At 36.7% G+C, this 17,689-nt stretch overlaps 1 protein-coding gene and 1 non-coding gene across 2 annotated transcripts; one reads left to right on the top strand and one right to left on the bottom strand.

Annotated features, from left to right (window-relative positions):
* Window positions 1–1,118: 1,118 nt before the first annotated feature.
* Window positions 1,119–10,487, top strand: LOC114353494 (uncharacterized). The gene is made up of 5 exons (XM_028305524.1): window positions 1,119–1,362; window positions 7,123–7,224; window positions 7,765–7,944; window positions 9,329–9,402; window positions 10,049–10,487. The coding sequence occupies exons 2-5, from the start codon at window positions 7,152–7,154 to the stop codon at window positions 10,187–10,189; spliced, it is 468 nt and encodes a 155-aa protein (XP_028161325.1). The 5' UTR covers window positions 1,119–1,362; window positions 7,123–7,151; the 3' UTR covers window positions 10,190–10,487.
* A 6,101-nt stretch (window positions 10,488–16,588) lies between these two features.
* Window positions 16,589–16,659, bottom strand: TRNAG-CCC (transfer RNA glycine (anticodon CCC)). The gene has a single exon. It is a non-coding gene; the product is annotated as a tRNA-Gly (tRNA).
* Between the last annotated feature and the right edge of the window lie 1,030 nt (window positions 16,660–17,689).

Genomic DNA, 17,689 nt, shown 5'->3' with positions numbered 1-17,689 from the left:
GGTTTTGCATTCGTTGGAAAGGTCTCGGGCTCCGTGAGGTTTATAGCAAAGAAAATTCGGGAAAAGGGGGTAAAACGGGATCCACGCGTACGAAGTCGCGGGCGGCCGCTAGTATTCATTAAAAATATGAACTGACTTAATATTTAAAACAAATAAAATCTTAATTAACTAATAAAACAACATTTATTCAAAATAAATGCGTGTTTGCAAAGAGGCGAGGATGCTGGCTGCATTTCTTCGCTATATCGCTGCTGCATTAATATTTTCTAAGAATTTCATTTATTTGATTTTTGTTTAATTCAATTAAATTAAGGCTGAGTTACACCATCTTACTTTAACTTTGACAAACGTCAAAAATTGACAATACAAAAAACACCGGTTATCGTCATAGTTTAGTTACGGGCAAATTCAGGTGGTGCAACTCAGCTTAAAAAACTACCAATGATGACGAGTCAACAACCCATCTAGAAGAGACCCATAGAGAAGATCTAGCCAGTACTTTCTTCTTCTTTTTTTGAATGGCAACGACTAGGGTTTTGAAAAACATGGCTGCTGGCGTATTCTTTTTTTAAACGTCATTCGAGGCAAAGGCAACATTTATAGATCCTGTTGTCAACGAACCTGCATTCTACCGGTCAAGCACAAGGCCGGCAAAACAAGCCGTAGCTGTTATCAAGAGGTGATAAGGTCGAAGATTGCGTGCACATTTTCGTCGATTATAGTTGAGATCGACAGAAGTCAAGTTGTGGAAACCGGTATTCTAGAGACAGGAAAACGTTTTTCGGTATCGATATTTTTAAAAAGTGTATGACAATACCTATGTATGGAAAAATCATAATTTCTATAGTCACGGATATGAAAATCCATAATCATGCTGCTGTTTGGAATCGATACTAGGTACCTAAACATTTAAAATAGGTCTTAAAAGTATGCACTGTAACCTGTTATCCTCAATTATTACGAATAATAATATGTAACGATCACTCAATAAGTAGATCTGTCATTAGAAAGTTAATTAATGATCTTACCCAATCTTTACATTTGAAATACAAAATTAAAACTAGTAAATCGATTAAAATACTATCGAGTGTTCGTGATACTCTACACGTAATAAAATTATTGGCTCGTTCTTAACAGTCGCGAATCATCTTTACTGTAGGGTAGATGCTTGTATAGCTACCTGATTAAAAAGTAATTATTAATAATAGTTATTAACAATATTCCAAGTGTTGTGCCAGAGACTTAACGTGTCCCACAGTGATATTTATTATTTGTGAAAAGTGACTTGGAAAACCAGAAGCTGGAAACTTTATTAGTGTATTTTATTATTAGCAATTAATTTTGCTGCACAATATTATTTAGGTTTGTATATTTTATAATAATTATATAATAACTTATGTGTGTTATTTTATACAAGCACCGAACTAGACACTTAAATTTAAAAAAAAATATAATTAAAACACAAAGGAATCGACCAAATACATATTTTATAGTTATACTCATAGATTTATATAGGTACAGTCAACTGCATATCAGCTTACCATAAACCAAACCACGAAAAACTTTCATCTAGTTTCTCGAAAAAAGTTAGTTGTGCATTTTTTCATGAAAATTAATAAACCGATTTCTGTTATTCCTTGTTATTGCTAGTAGAAGGGTAATCGTTCGTTTCAGCCGAATGACGTCCACTGCTGGACAAAGGCCTCCGCCAAGGATTTCCACAAAAGCAGATTACAAGACAGTAGAAGGTTCATAAGTAAGAAAATTTAAGAAAGTCACTCGTAAAATTAATCTTATTAACTTTTCTTAAGACAGGACAATGGCTGTATGGCTCGGGACAGCTAGTTTTCAATAAATAACACCTAATAGAGTTTCTACTTACTTACCTCATCCATTTTGAGGAAGGAAACAAAATATGCAAATAATAGGTAAATCCATCGTCATGCATTAAGTTATATGGCGTCTTATCTTGAAAATAATATGTAGTTTATAATAAACTCTACAATTTGAACTTACTTAAGTAATGTCTACCAAAGGGACACAAAAAAATGTGTTCTTTTAATAGCAATTTAAAAAATCTCAGACAATTTAATAACAACCAATTAAACAAACGCAAAGCATCCAAACAAGACACTAATAATTCACATTTGAGGAAAACATACTTTGAAATCTTAAAACTTGTTTGGACTGTTTTCGAAGCTTTGTTCGTCTTTAAAATTATTCTAATTTAATATGTAATAAGTACACACATACAGACAACAGATACACATATAGGTTTAGCGTTAAACCACAGAATAATAACACATATATATACTGTGATAATAATAAGTACTACCACAGAATACATAATAGTAGCAACAGAAATTGCACTCCTTTGTGTAGGATCAGATGCCGACATTTTAACGGTAATAATAATAATGCAAAATATCCAATGCACATGGTGCATTCGAAATCGCACCTTACTACTACGCTCACAAGAGCGCATTTTTTTTGTGTTTAGAATTGATCTACGTCACCGCTCAAGCGTCAGGGTTGTATGAGCAAAGTAAAATAAATAAAAACTTAATTTTAAGAAGCATTTATTGTATTTACGATTAGAAAACTTTAATCTAGTGGAGTTTGTATAATCGTACCATCTCTAAAGTACCTATTAATAAACTTCAGTGTTGCGATAATTCGAAATTAAACAAACAGTTTTAAAAGGTGTAGTGTCGGAAAATAGACACGGTGAAGTAAAGTTAATGTTTTTATTAGCTAAAATAATTTTTTTGCTATAGTTTTTTGTCATAAGTATTTCAAAACAACTTATTATTTAAAAAGTGTAGTTTTTTTTTATTATTTAAATCACTACAGTTAATTATTATTCCTAAATATTACAAGTTTTCATTAAAGAAGAATAACAGTGCTGTTGGAACAATAAAGCTTGATTGCGACGATGATCGACCGAGCGTGTATAGAAATACGCGTGTGCAAACAGGCGCGTGGCGGCCCGGACTGATTTGCAACTTGAAGTTGTCGCGCGCTGTAGGTAATTATCTCGGCCGGCATAGGCGAGTGACGGAGGCCTGGTACTACGTACAGAAGTTTTACTTCGCGAATGTATTTAAAAAAAATGTATGCTCAATGTCATTAACCATATGGTGTAATTTAGCCTGTCTCAAAAGTCAAGCACCATTTTGTTGATAAACGTCAGTGATCGGCACTGCGCCGAAGCTATAGGGGCTGACTTCGGTAAAATGATGTGACGTGAGGTGCCAAACTACGGAAAATGGCGGAGGAAATACATGATTTAGCATGAATTAACATGAATAATATTAACTACTTATTTACCTCCCAGTATCTTGAGGCAACTTAAAAAAGTACATTCTGTGTTTTTATTATTATTTAGGCAGTTAAATACTGCACAGTATTTAGTACACCATTTTCTTTATTTTCTTCCATCATACACAAGAATACGCGTGCGTGAGTCAATGTTCGCTCGTATGTGAGGCCTTGTCGAATAGTATCCTGTAGGGAGCCATCGTGCGTGTTTTGTTTTCGATGTAAACTCGCGGAGATGAACAGGCCTGGTTAAACTCAGTCAGTGTCTGAGGTATGGGAATGGCACGGGGAGGGTGTTTCAGTAACCTCAAACGTCAGTAAAACTTCAGATGTGCTTCAAGATTTGTTTGCTCTATTTTCAAATACGCACCATTGAAGCCATTAAATAGAATAATAATAATAATAGTATGTTCTGTCACGTCATAATATGTCAATGTCATGTCCTGTGCCGTTTCCATACCTCAGGCGCTGACTGAGTTATGCGCTACATAAAAACACACCTCACACCATGATTTTTTGGACCGTATCACGCAAACATTTTCGGAATACATTGAGGAAATCCGTAGTAGTTTGATGTACCGGTAATCGTACTTTCCGTGTCTATATCTTAATTTTATTCAAATTATGTAGCCAGATTGTGAACTATGAATAATTTGGAATAACTTGATGCTAAGCTAGATGACAAAATTTCAATTATTTGTCCGTCAGACAGATAATTACTCATATTTTTTATTTTCTTTCATAATTAAATAATAACAGTGCTACATCGAGTTGAAATGGTGCGATACGTGACGCTTGAGTAGAATTACTCAAAAGTGACGTCACGCGACATTTCAACTCAATATAATACTGTAATAATTCGATTATGGAAAAAAATAAAGAATATGAGTCTAATATTTTCTAATTATCTGTCTGACGGGCTAAATAATTGATTTCATTACCCAGACATCATCCCTATTATATCTACTCGAAATAATACTACTAAGTATGACAAGTAGGTCTCTTTAGTAATTGTGTAGGTTTTAGAATCAAGAAACTTTTGATTTATAAAAAATAGTTACACCTAGATATTACCTGTATTATTTAAATATTTCCCTGACACCCAAAGGAGAGCTATGTTTATCTTCATACGCTAAACTATTTTTATTTTATAATTTTCGTTTTTCATCTACAAAGTTGTAGACTTTAATACCAATATAACTTCGTTCTAGCATCGTTCTTTTGCCCTATGAAGGTGTCTTTTATTTAAACTTTTTGCTCCTACTCCTATAAATAGGAAATACCTACGTGTTTTACTAAATTGCTACTCAATTATCAAGTACCAAGCGTCGCACATGCGACCAGTTGCGGTCATACATTTATTATAATTTGATATGTTTGATCAATATGTAGTTACTTATAAGGAAAATGTGTGATGTTTAACACTGCAGTACACGCGCCCCTTTTTTAACACGAATACACGCGCGGCCTACTCTGGTAAGCCAATTTAAAATCACTGTAAATCAGTTTGTAAGCATTTTATGAATAGAATAATTATGTAAATGATAAAAGTGTTTATTATACTTATTTTATTATCAAAATTTCTTTTTATAACTATTTGGGATCAAACATTATAAACAGATTTAAAAGTTGTAAATTTTTTGGACCAAAATTGCACTCTGAGACCAATGTTAACAAAAAACTATTTACTGAAAAAATATGATTAGTTTTTTATCTGTCATAGTATTCATGACTCTCTACGGCCTGGTACACGGTGTAAATCCATTTGTTGCAAGTGTTTCATAATTTTTTTGTCGAGTGATTTCGGGCTTTTGAGTAGACCCGCAGTTTTGACGGCCAATTTTAGAAAAGTGCGCAGACTCTAGCGACCCAAGCTTTACTGGCTTACTGACAAATTTAGTAAACGAGGCTTTCCTAGAATGCCAGCTCTTTGGCGCAAGTTTTCAAAAAGTTATAGCGTAAAATGTTACCCTGGTCTACTATAGTAGTCCGCGCGTGTACTCTAGTGTTAATAAAATACCACATTCTTTTATAGAACTACCTATTCATAAATTCAAAGTACAAGTTAAGAAAATCGTTATGAAAAAAGGATACTATAAAGTAAACGATTATTTAAATGACAAGGGTGCGTTTTACCTGCCTAGCTCGCACTTATTGCGTGTCATGTAAGCTATAAATTACTGTATTTTATTGAAAAAGAAGCTGATAAAGGTGACAGTATATTCCGCATCTTCTTCTCAGCACCCACCAGCCCATATGTCCCGAAGTGGTGTTAGGACAAGCTATATTTGGAACGTGATTATGTGCCCTGGAAATGGCCTATGTACTGAATAAGCTATTTGAATTTGAATTTGTGCGTCATATGTGCATCTAATAACTATACAGGGTGTTTGGCGGAAGGTTAGACAAAGTTCGTGGGTGTATAGGTAAGGTCATTCTAAGAAAACTGGTTCGCCCGTTTGACCCAAGTGAGCTACTTTTTTTTTAATTGATTTTTTTGTCTTTATTTAATTTTTTCCGAAATTTGACATGAAAACTGCTTCAATTTTTTTTCTCGCGTGTTTTCAACCGATTTTTTTATTTGATGTTAAGGTCAAATGGAAGAACTTTTGTATTCTTAAAATGACCTTACCTATACACCCACGAAGTTTGTCTAACCTTCCGCCAAACACCCTATATAATATGGCATACAAGTCGTAATGATAAGCAAGGATTTAACCATTGAAGTTACAGCCCTGTCTTTTTGCTTACTCTACTTTGTATGCAATTTGCAGCATCTAAGCCTGGATAGAAAACATCCGAATTAAGCATGAATTTCTATATAAATCACTACAATTGACAAATAACCTTAGATTAATAAAACCTAGATAGATAGTCAGTACACGAAAGGTGAGGCAGATTTTAGTAAGCCAGAATGGCTTACTCGTAAACGTCACATGAACTGTCAAAGTGAAAAATTGGTAAACACGTCCGACGACTTTTAATTAATTAAGACGGTTTGTGCTGTGAAAGGGTATCTAAATACATCAGAAAAACTAAAGAAAGTGACCACTGTTACATTTCATAAGTAAGTACTACGATTCGACGCGTATTTTGCTTGAATTTGGCTTTCAAAAATTAAATACGGGAATGATACCAGTAACAAGAAAATTTATTTCCCAATTGTTCGCCGTACAAATACACTTCCTTTTTTATGAAATCGAGACTTTTCAGTCGATTTATCTTATTGTAATTATGTAGGTACTTTGAATTCAATAAATAAGTAAGTACATGATGGGTTTTGTTTTTGTTAGTTATAAAATAATTAAAAACGTATTAAAAATTTCCCTACTTTCGGGAAAATCGCCTTCACTGTCTACACTCCCCAACAAAATTGACACTAATGACATAAGATTTTTGCCTCACTCTTGACGAAGCGTTTGTATGAAGACTATCCATCTAGGTTTTATTAATCTAAGCAAATAACTCATTTGAACACTCAGCTTAGTAGTCCCTCGTACTAAGCTAAATAATTCTTGTGTTAACGAGTGGCATAGTCATATTATTTACTCTCCTCTAAAGCATTAATACTATTGCCCATTTTCGAAATTGCATCGGTTATTAAATTTTTAGCGTTTAGAGTCGCATCTCAAACTAATTTGAAAATTATAAATAACTTGAAAAAATCGAACTGCCTAAGGAGTTCGATTTTTTCAAGTTATTTATAATTTTCAAATTGCATCGGTTGTCAATAAGAATAAGTACGAGTATTATTGTTTGCGATTCCCGCCAAAACTTGACGTTCTTTTTTTTAATTTCCAGAGCATCATCGTACAAGGAAACAACGCAAGATGCCTCGGGGGCAACTGGTTCTACCCGCCTGCATGTTTGGCGCCTTTGTGATTTGGGCGACGGGGTCGACTGGTCAGTTTTGGATTTTATTGCATTCTCTGACGTATGCATGCTTAGCAAAATAGACGAATTTGTAGCATGTAATACGAGTAGATAACAAAATGGTACGACAAATAATTTACCTTTCGCAAAATAACAATGATAATGCAATAAAGTAGGTACTCCAATCGCAATATGAGGTATTTATTTAGAATCTGATTCATCTGTAATTCCGATCATCTGTATACATATCAAAATTTTCCTCGTACGGGGTAAAGTTATATTTGAAGTATTGGGGCACGTGTAAGTGCCATTAAAACAGAAAATAACTTAATATTATGATGTTTAAAAGTCACAAACTTTTGCACACATTTTGTAACAACTTATCGTAGGGACCTGAAATCACGAATGCCTTTAAGAGGCATTCGAGAGCTCAATCAAGAGCCGTACCTATACAAGATATCACAAAATGACATCAAAATAAAAGAAAGTGTCAAATAGATACGGAAAGCAAGGAGACGGAGAAGACAGCTTTTAAAATAAAAGGCGGGTTGTTTTTTTTTTTAATTTCAGGCCAGTTTATCCCAAACCTGAACAACGCGTGTTACGCCTGCCTGTGCCATGTCGCGACAATGTGCGACATGTCGAACGGATGCGTCGGCGGCTACTGCGGCCCTTACAACATCTCCAGGGTGTACTGGGTGGACGCTGGCATGGTGGTGCTGCCTGATGACGTCCCTGAAAGAAACCACGGTGAATTTAGCTGCTACTTACTATCAGATACTAATATTATAAGAAGGCTCAAGGTCACCCAAAGGGCGATGGAGCGGGCTATGCTCGGAGTTTCCCTGCGTGATCGAATCAGAAATGAGGAGATCCGTAGGAGAACCAAAGTAACCGACATAGCTCGCAGAATTGCTAAAACCACCTGGGCGGGGCACATAGCTTGTAGAGACGATGGCCGTTGGGGCAGGAAAGTTCTCGAGTGGCGACCACGGGCTGGAAGACATAGCGTGGGCAGGCCTCCTACTAGGTGGACCGACGATCTGGTAGAGGTCGCGGGAAGAGCCTGGATGCGGACAGCGCAGGACCGTTCATTATGGAAAACCTTGGGGGAGGCCTTTGTCCAGCAGTGGACGTCATTTGGCTGAAACGAACGAACTAATATTATAAAGTTTCCATTAAGGCGGAGTGGAGCACAGAAGTGATTTGAATTAACAATCAGATTTAATTATCTCGACTTCTCTTCTCCGCTCCGCACAGCCCCGAGCCGCGGCGCGCCTCTGGCCACTGTCAAATTGACACTTTTTTTTAATCCACAACGAAGAAGCTCATAGCCTGTATCTCACCTGATGGTAAGTGATGATCAAGCCGTAGATGGAAGCGAGCTTCACCCGGAATCCTCAACCACGGAAGAACTGGCTATCTTGCCTCTAACTGCCGGAACACAACAATGCTGTTAACATTGTTGTTATGGCGACAGACTCTGGTAAGATGGTGGTAGCTAGCCAGGCGGACTTAGAACAAGTCCTACCACCAACCAAACCGAACAGAAAAATCTACCCCCACTGGGAATCGAACCCAGGACCTCTGCGTCTGAAGCAGGTGGTCTTACCACTAAACCACAGAAGCTGCGGCTTGGTGGAAACCGAGCCTTGGGCTTTACATATAACATCACCCAAAAATGTTGCAAAGCTTGGAAATATTATTCAAACTATTTTCAGGCGTACCAAGTCGCGTGCACAGCTAGTAATAAATATGTCCCTAAGAGGAACCCCTACAACCGTGAATGTATTTATTTTGCTTACTAAAATAGCACGTCGCTATGGCGTGCCCTGTGTATTACGGTGTCGCACTTTGAGACTTAATTTTTTATTGCTTAACAAATAACCTACTTAGGCTGAGTTGCACCAACTAACTTTAACAGTAACTGTAAGGATAACCAGTGATTTTGACAGATTTTTGCGTTGGTTAAAGTTAAAGTGAGGTGGTGCAACCCAGCTTTGTATCTTTTAGAAAGACAACTAAGATACTAAACTCAGCTTAATAAAGATATTGACCTCATTGTAATGTCAATGTTAAAAAATTCCATTAAAAATCGTGAATTTTTAGTAACTAATTAAAACTTTATTTTCAGCTTGGTCAGACTGCGCTCGGAGTTTTTCGTGTGCTAAGAGGATCATAGCAGGTTACCTCGTAAAATTTGGGAAAGTATGTACCTTGTTTTTAGATCTACCTATTCAACATACAACAAATTTAAGAGTATTTCGAAACGAAGCTTTATCATGATGAAAATAACAGCTAGAGGCTTTTATAAAGCGCTTTTACACGTCCTACTCAGAATCTTTCTTACCCAATGACAAGTGTCAGTTTCTTCCGTCACTTTTTCTCAGCACCAGCACATAATATGTTGTCCCGAAGTGGTGGTAGGGCAAGCTATACTCGTATTTGGGTCGTGTATAAGCTCCCTGCAAACTGGAAAGGACCTCATCATTATTTTAGCCACAGGACGTCCATATGAACATATGCCTCCCCCAATGATTTCCACATCGCCCGGTGGGTAGCGGCCTGCATCCAGCGCCTTCCTGCTACCTTTATGGGGTCGTCGGTCCACCCTGTGAGACGTCCGTCTCACGCTGCGTTTTCTGGTAGGCCTCCACTCCAGAACCTTGCTGCCCCATCGGCCGTCAGTTCTGCGTACTATATGTGCCCTGCCTATTGCCACTTTAGCTTGCTAATCCGTCGTGGCCTCCCAGTATAGTCCTTATAAATAAGCTCAAAGTTGCATAGCGTGCCCCCCCAATCAGGGAACCCCTTTAGATTCTAAACAAACTTTATACCAACCGTATTATTCCAGGACTGCAACGGCGATGGGGTGACCAACTGCTTCGACTACATGATGGTGAACGGCAACGGCGGATACGGCTGCCACGCGCCTCTCAACCGCTCCGCCAACGGCCGCCGGTGGCTCCAGCGGTTCGACCAGTGCCGGCTCTAGAACGTTCTAGAACGAAACTACAACTTATAAGTCTACTTGATCAGCAGTCAGCACCTACGTGGTATACCACCTACCATTATCACCTTCGAAGCAAATAGTAAGGTCGTTTGTTGGACGCTACCTTGGAGTGGGTCGCCAAACTTCTGCTAGTTGTAAGCATAGGGTAGGACTACTTTTTCATGAAAACTCCTTTATGCTAGGATATGAACGAGTGAACATTTATATTGAGAATTCAATGTTGCCAGGTAAAATTTGTATTTCTATAAGCTGGACCATTTTGTGTATGTAATGTTACAGGCATAGCTGGGCATTAACTCGTTAATCCGTTAATCGTTAATTAACGAAGTTAACATTTCTATTAACGGATTAACTTTTAAGTTAACTTTAAAAAATGTTAACGGACTCATTAACTTCCGTTAAATTACCCTAAGTCCGTTAATCGTTAATCCAGTACCTACTATTTACCAAAAAGATACAGCAGGCACGCTGAAAAACACTAGAATAAAAATTAGCCAAGTGCGTGTCGTGCCACGCGCAGTGTAGGGTTCCGTAGTTGTCCGTCATTAACACAATATATTTCAGAAGCAAGCAATTACTTCATCTAAAGTCACTTTTAATATTTTCTTATAAGGAATTTTATAATACATGAGTTAAATGACTATTACTCACTGATGTATCTTAACCGCTACAGTTTTCCTTGAGAGTTCATGAAAAGCAGTATCGTTACGATTTTTTCTAGATATTTAAAGAAAACAGTTTAGTTTTTAGAGGATGGGGACGCCCTACTCGAACAAAAATTGTCACTTCAAACTTAAATATTTTGCAAACAGATCCCTTTAACGAAAAATGTTATGGTACGAAGTGGCCATAGGAATTCCTAAACGAAACGGTGGAAACTTATCAAGTTTGGGTTTGTTGGATTTGTCTTTTCGAGCACTTTGGTGCTAAATTGTATTGTAATTGAACCAAGGCTCTGAGATTGAGATACTATAGACTAAGAGCTGGTGAACGCCAGACCTACGTCATTTTATAAAAGCTGAAAGTTTGTCAGCGTATGCTCCCAATATAGGTTAGAATGTTGGTGGATTATGAAGTTTGGGTCATCGTTGCTTTGGCAGCTATCCTAAAAAAACTGTCTGGCAAGGAGTTGGAACTGTCAAAACTGTGTGGCTGATGTCGAAACAACTTCTAATCATTGCCCAAATATTATACATAAAAATCAGATTTTATGGTAAACGTAAGTAGAATTAGTCTATTGAATATACAGAAAAAGCCACCGTAAAAGTTAGGCTTACGTTATAGGTACCATAAAAGCTGATTTGCTTCCGAAATTATTTGAACCTTGCATACAATTACTTTTTTCGTTTTAAACATGTGTTAACGATTAACGTTAACTTGCGTTAAATCTTGCTAAATGTAACGTTTTAACGTTTAACGAAGCTAATTTTTTTATTAACGGTTTAACGATTAACGAAGTTAGCCATTTGATTAACGGTGCCCAGCTATGGTTACAGGACAATATTACAGAAAATGTCACACGATAATGTAAATTGGAGTTACGTAGAACCAATGTTTCTGCGAAATTTTGCTCAATTTCAAACAAATTTTGAAGCGTCGACCCATCGGAAAATACGCAAGTTTGTTAATTAATTCCTTAATTACTGCGTTGAATAATTATGGGACACACACAATTATATTTTATTCGGAGAAATATAATTTAATAAGAACGGAAATATTTTTTTTTCTTTCATTAACATAGTTCGAATGCAATACAGCAACAGCTCAATTTTGTTGCAAAATGATATCTACTTACAACTAGACAAGATGCCCTGGATGAACTGTTTAATAGATTAGTTTATATCAAGCTTGAAAAGTATCTTTTCGATAAGGATAACTATTTAACTTCGTATGTAATATCTTTAATATACTCTTAATTACTAATTCAATTTCGTAATGTGATCACGAATACTTTATAACTTTTGCAATTAACAGGCACGAGTCTACAAACGATGATTTGTTTTTAATTAACATCTTTCTTCTGGTAATTAAAATTTTTGTTGTAAATATTGTATTTTTATACATTTGCTCAATTTGAAGTGCAATTTTTTAGTTTTATTAGGTTAAGTTACTTGCACAAGTCAACCTTTCCAACGGTCAATACTGATGCCACACTGCAATGTCATGCTTCTTTTTTTGCATGATTTATCTAGTTATTTATGAAAGTACTTCATAGGTCGGTAAATAATACATTTTCAAAAACATTCGTTGTTTTATTTGAAACATGCAACTCAAATTCATAACCTTTTGGACGATGTGCTTAAATTCTACATGATTTAATAGGAAATTCTAGATTTAAGACCGGCAGCAAATCTGGCACTATGTAGCTCTAAAAGCGTAGCGAAGATGAAAATAACGATACGTTATACTGTATACTGAAGGTGATATTAACGATAAGTCATACTGTAATATTATGTTTCAAGTGGCTTATTTCCACTGATTTCCACTCATGCGATCCTCGTTTTAAAAGTGAAAACCCAAACGACCTAACGAGCCGGTCCGCTACGACGCCACAAGTGCTACGCCGTAGCACCGTAGCACTGTCCAACGAGGTCGAGACGAGACGGCTCCGCATGAATATTCAGACTTGCGAAAATATAATGAGCTGGCGCTCCGAGTGCATGGAAGATGTACCTACTGCGATTACAAGTCTTTAAACACATCCATCAAAAATTAGAGGTATTCCTCAAAGCGCACCTATTTTGAGGCGCACCTACTAAAGCGCACCTATGTTTACTATTACATAGATTTTGAACTTTATATTTACTAAGATGAATAAAAAGTACCAGGGCAACATAACATAGGAGCGCTTCGAGGAACAGTTTAGATGCGCTTTATAAGGTGCGCCTCAAAATGGGTGCGTTTCGAGGAATACCTCCAAAATTACAGTCGTAGTCGCGCGTAGCTACAATGCTACGCCGTAGCAGCTGTCCAACGAGGTCATACTTGCGAAAATATAATAAGTTGGCGCTACGGGTGCATGAAAGATGTCTACGAGTCAAGTTTTCATGATACAAAAATCTGTCAAACTCCATACAAAAAACACCGGTTATCGTTATAATGCGGTTAAAGTTAGGTGGTGCAACTCAGCCTCAATACAAAAATTACAGTCAATAATAATAGAACCGTAGTCGCGCGTAGCTACGACGCAAATGTATGCTACGGCGTAGCACCTGTCAAACGGAGAGAACGTTCTCGCTACTGATGCATGAATATTCAGCGCGACTTCTGAAAACCTAATGAACTACGCCGTAGACAGCAGTCTAAGGTTACAACTATTACAACTATGGAACTATCTGACGTGTAACGCACTACGAACTATTCTAAGTTTTAGGGTAAATCAACTGTTAAGTACCTGCATACTTATTATCTTGCGCGATCGATGAAGCTTTCGAGTGTGATATTTGTGACATCAGAAATATTTTTTTTATGCTAGACAAGGCAGGTAATTGACCGCAATCGCTCCTGGTGTTAAGTGAGATGCAGTCTAGGATGGTACATACAGGGTGGAAACGATAAGTGATCTCATTCGATTATTTCTAAACTATACAAGATATCGAAAAACTGGTTACTGATCCTGAAAGTGCTTCACGAGCTCTATCCAACGGTACCAATAATAGGTTACAGAATTAACTGGATCTATCCGAAAATTAAATGTTTTCAGCCTCCATACTAAATGTATGCCATTAGAAATATTTTTTTTTAAATTAAATAATAAACACTTAAAATGAACTCGTTAATTGCATTCTTATTTAAAATTATTCATGGAAAACATTGGTTTTAGGCTTTACTTGCTATAATATTATCAAGACATGAGTGCCATGACAGTGGCTATACTAAATGTATGGAAGCTGGAAACATTCAATTTTCGGGTGGATTCAGTTTTATTTTGTAACCTACTAATGGTATTGTTGGATAGAGCTCGTGAAGCACTTTCAGGATCAGTAACCAGTTTTTGAATATCTTGTATAGTTTTTAATATATGTGGTTTTATTAAATGTATGGAAGCTGGAAACATTGAATTTTCGGATAGATCCAGTTTATTATGTAACTTATGATTGGTACCGTTTGAAAGAGCTTGTGAAGCACTTTCAGAATCAGTAATCAGTGTTTCGATATCTTGTATAGTTTAGAAATAATCGAGTGAGATCACTTAACGTTTCCACCCTGTATATGCCCTGTAAGTGCCCATTCACTATTGATAGGTAGGTAGGTATGAATTAAAAGCCAAGCGAGCATATCAATCGATCGCCACTTTCGCCAGATGCACAAAAACTTTGTGAGCAGGGCACAATCTTTTCGATCCATTTTCCACATAACAGCCTGAAAGCACCTACTAGAAATGTAACGTATTTGCACCTCTGTATCTCCGAATAATGGTACACATTTGATAATAAATACCCTATCACGCCCCCCCAAGCACCGAATCCCGTAATCCATCAAGCCAGGAGCTGTATACATCAGAATAATGCCGTTAATTTCACACACGGTAATCCCGAGTGATGTGCCATGAAATAAACTGTCTTAAGGTGAGAAGGTAACGCATTGTGACGACAGAAACGGGCGGACCTGCCCTCCGAATAAAGTACGAAACACACTTAACAACCCGGAAACCGATCATAACCGTATCAATCACAAAGAAATAAGACACAGCAGCAGCTTGATGTAACTACTACTGCAATGTCGTTTGTACATTCGTACAGATTTAATTTGCAATCGTTTCATGGAGCGAAGTAATTATGTTTACAAAAAACCACAACGAAGCGATTTCAATTAAATACGTACAGTTCGATTTAAAATAGTTTCATAGGGGTTGATAAGATACAACTTCTCGGTTGCCTTTTGTGAATACGTTACATGGTGTATCTTAATTAAATTTGAATTACTGTAGGTACTTTATACCAAAAATGAATTTAAATTCATTTTCTAAAAATGTGTTGTTAATACTGATAGAAACTGTACCAGTCAACTGTGTTAGGAATTTCCATGTAGGTATTCAAGTTTTTTCAAGAGTCAAACCCCCTGTAATCCGGACAGCTTACGTTACTTGTCAGCAAATATAAAAACACGTCGACTACCGCGGACCCCGCAAACGAGCCCGCTTGGACTTCTCGGGTTTCGACAAATAACCAGCTCGAGGTGACCATGAGCTCACCAGGCGATGGGATAGTCCCGGTTTTAGAGAATGTAAAAATAAGTTTAAAAAAAATATTCCTCTTTAGGTGTCTTTAGTTACCATCTAATCTTTCACATTGTCTTCCTCTTTAATCGCCGTCTAATATTTTTAAGCATGCCAATAATGTAAAATTGACTTGCTTTGTACCTACTTGTATTCTTCGACACGGACCTTGAGGGAAACATGCACAGAATAATTGATGAGGTTCCCATGAGCAAAAAAGGTACTTAGGTATAGGTAAAGTTAGAATTAGCATTAGTAATATTATACGAGTAAAATATTTATCCCAACTTTTTATACTAGCGCTCAAGATTTGTATCGCGTTTGTATTATTATTTTTCAATTGTTTTTAATACATCACTTTTCATCATCAGCTCAATAAAACCTTGTAATATCAGAGTTAATATTGAGTTAACCAGTAGCAGCCGTCCAGAAACAGAACTGAAGAGATTTACATTTTTTGAGAGTTTTTTTATAATTAAAAGCCTTGGCAACGCCACTCTTGTGGCGGAGTTTTGGGCTGACACTGTATAGGTTGGTTGTCGACACGACAAGAAGAAGAAGATTAAATACTTGACGACCAGTCCGAGATGCATAATATAACGTGTGGACACCGTAATTTTCGGCAGAGCCCAGATTAAATGTGCGCATAAGCTGCATATTACAGGCGGCACAGGATTGTAGTGCTAATAATATGAGAGCGTGGGACACGTAGGGTCGGTTTCCGTATATGTATATCCGCCATATTTAGTAAATACCTACACAGCAGGATAAAAATGAGTTCTGAGTTGAGAAAAGTAAGTTTCGCTGTTGAAACGAGAAGGTACCTTCGCCCTTAGGTATTTTTAAGCGCTGTTATAAAAGACGGTAAATAGGTATTGAACGATAAAAGATTTTAAACATGAAAAAAGCTATTTTTTCTTAAAAAAAAAAAGAAACTTGATTGTTTTATTTTGACAATCATTATGATTTATAAATCCTGGAAACCATGTGGTACATAGTATGGTATATAAAATACAGAATTCTTATTTTCAACGCTGCTACGAGACTTGGTAAGTTGGTATGAAAATAAACTTGATTTGATTGACTACCCACAATAAATACAAAATACAATGAATTAACAATAAACCAAGTATAAAAAGTAAAACAATAGATGCAAAAGAAAGTGCACTGCCCGGGAATCGAACCCGGGTCGCAAGAATGGGAATCTTGCATGATACCACTACACCAGCAGTGCTTGCATAACATGAGCGAAATTGGTCATCCGTTTCGTAGCGTTCTATAAACCCGTAGAAGGTAATGTTCTTCATTTTTACAGGAATTTCTGGACTTAATTCAACAATATTAATAAAATTGGGCTTATTTATATAGGAGATACTATCTCTAACGTTGTTTAAGCCAATATTTTTTCTTACTTAATCCAACAAATCTGCTGCCAATCGATCAACATGGAAAGCATTGGGGGAGGCCTATGTTCAGCAGTGGACGTCCTATGGCTGAAATGATGATGATGATGATGATGAATCCAACAAAGGACCTTTGTTCCTTGAAGTTGTAATTTACGTTTCATAAAATCGAAAACAAACGAAATTATGGATGTAAAGACACACCAAGCTAAAATTCCTCTGTCAGACTGACAATATTTTGTAGACCGCGTCGGTAAAACATAAGATTTTAAAAATAAATAAGTGCCTACCCGCACAAATCAAGACTTGCAGTAAGTTTAAAGCGGTATAAATTCCCAACCCTTTCCTTGACTTTAGTTTCTCTAACTTTACTCCAACGTACACATACCAGCTCTTCAGCATATTCAGCATATTTCTGTGGCAAAACAACCTCTATTTCCACTACATAAGATTGTAGGTAGTGTTAAACTTGGTATGACGTCTGTACTAGTCTCGGCTTATATCACTTACATAGGTAAATATGTACACTTTTAGACATGCAATAAGTTCCAGCCGAAGAACTCTGAGTCGTCAAGTTGCCACTTCCCACCTACTTACGCGACATTGTTTAAAAGAACCCTAGAGCGGTTCTAGCGACTTCGTGCAAACATTTCTATTCTATCATTTTAAAGGTAGATAGTTACGCTAAGCTATGTGATTTTTATTTTATCCTTGGTAATTTTTATGCTAGGCAATTTTGTTTAGCGATAATTCTTGTCATTTTTCCTTTGATATAGAAAAGTTCAGAGGAAAAACAGATACCTACTAGGCTATAAGAACAATAATTTCAATATAGAGAAAAAAGCTAGCGACTTTTAATTT

Source organism: Ostrinia furnacalis, unplaced genomic scaffold (genome assembly GCF_004193835.3).
Source record: "Ostrinia furnacalis isolate ACB-3 unplaced genomic scaffold, ASM419383v2 OfSCF1700, whole genome shotgun sequence".
Lineage (NCBI taxonomy): Eukaryota > Metazoa > Arthropoda > Insecta > Lepidoptera > Crambidae > Ostrinia > Ostrinia furnacalis.
The sequence above is the reverse complement of the archived record's forward strand: the minus strand, read 5'-3'. Positions and strand labels throughout refer to the sequence as shown.

Bases quoted from the DNA above. Each gene is read 5' to 3' on its own strand.
- LOC114353494 (XM_028305524.1), top strand. From the start codon at position 7,152: ATGCCTCGGGGGCAACTGGTTCTACCCGCCTGCATGTTTGGCGCCTTT. The intron at 7,225-7,764 runs GTCAGTTTTGGA...TTTTAATTTCAG, and splicing joins TTGGGCGACGGGGTCGACTG to GCCAGTTTATCCCAAACCTG. The intron at 7,945-9,328 runs GTGAATTTAGCT...CTTTATTTTCAG, and splicing joins CGTCCCTGAAAGAAACCACG to CTTGGTCAGACTGCGCTCGG.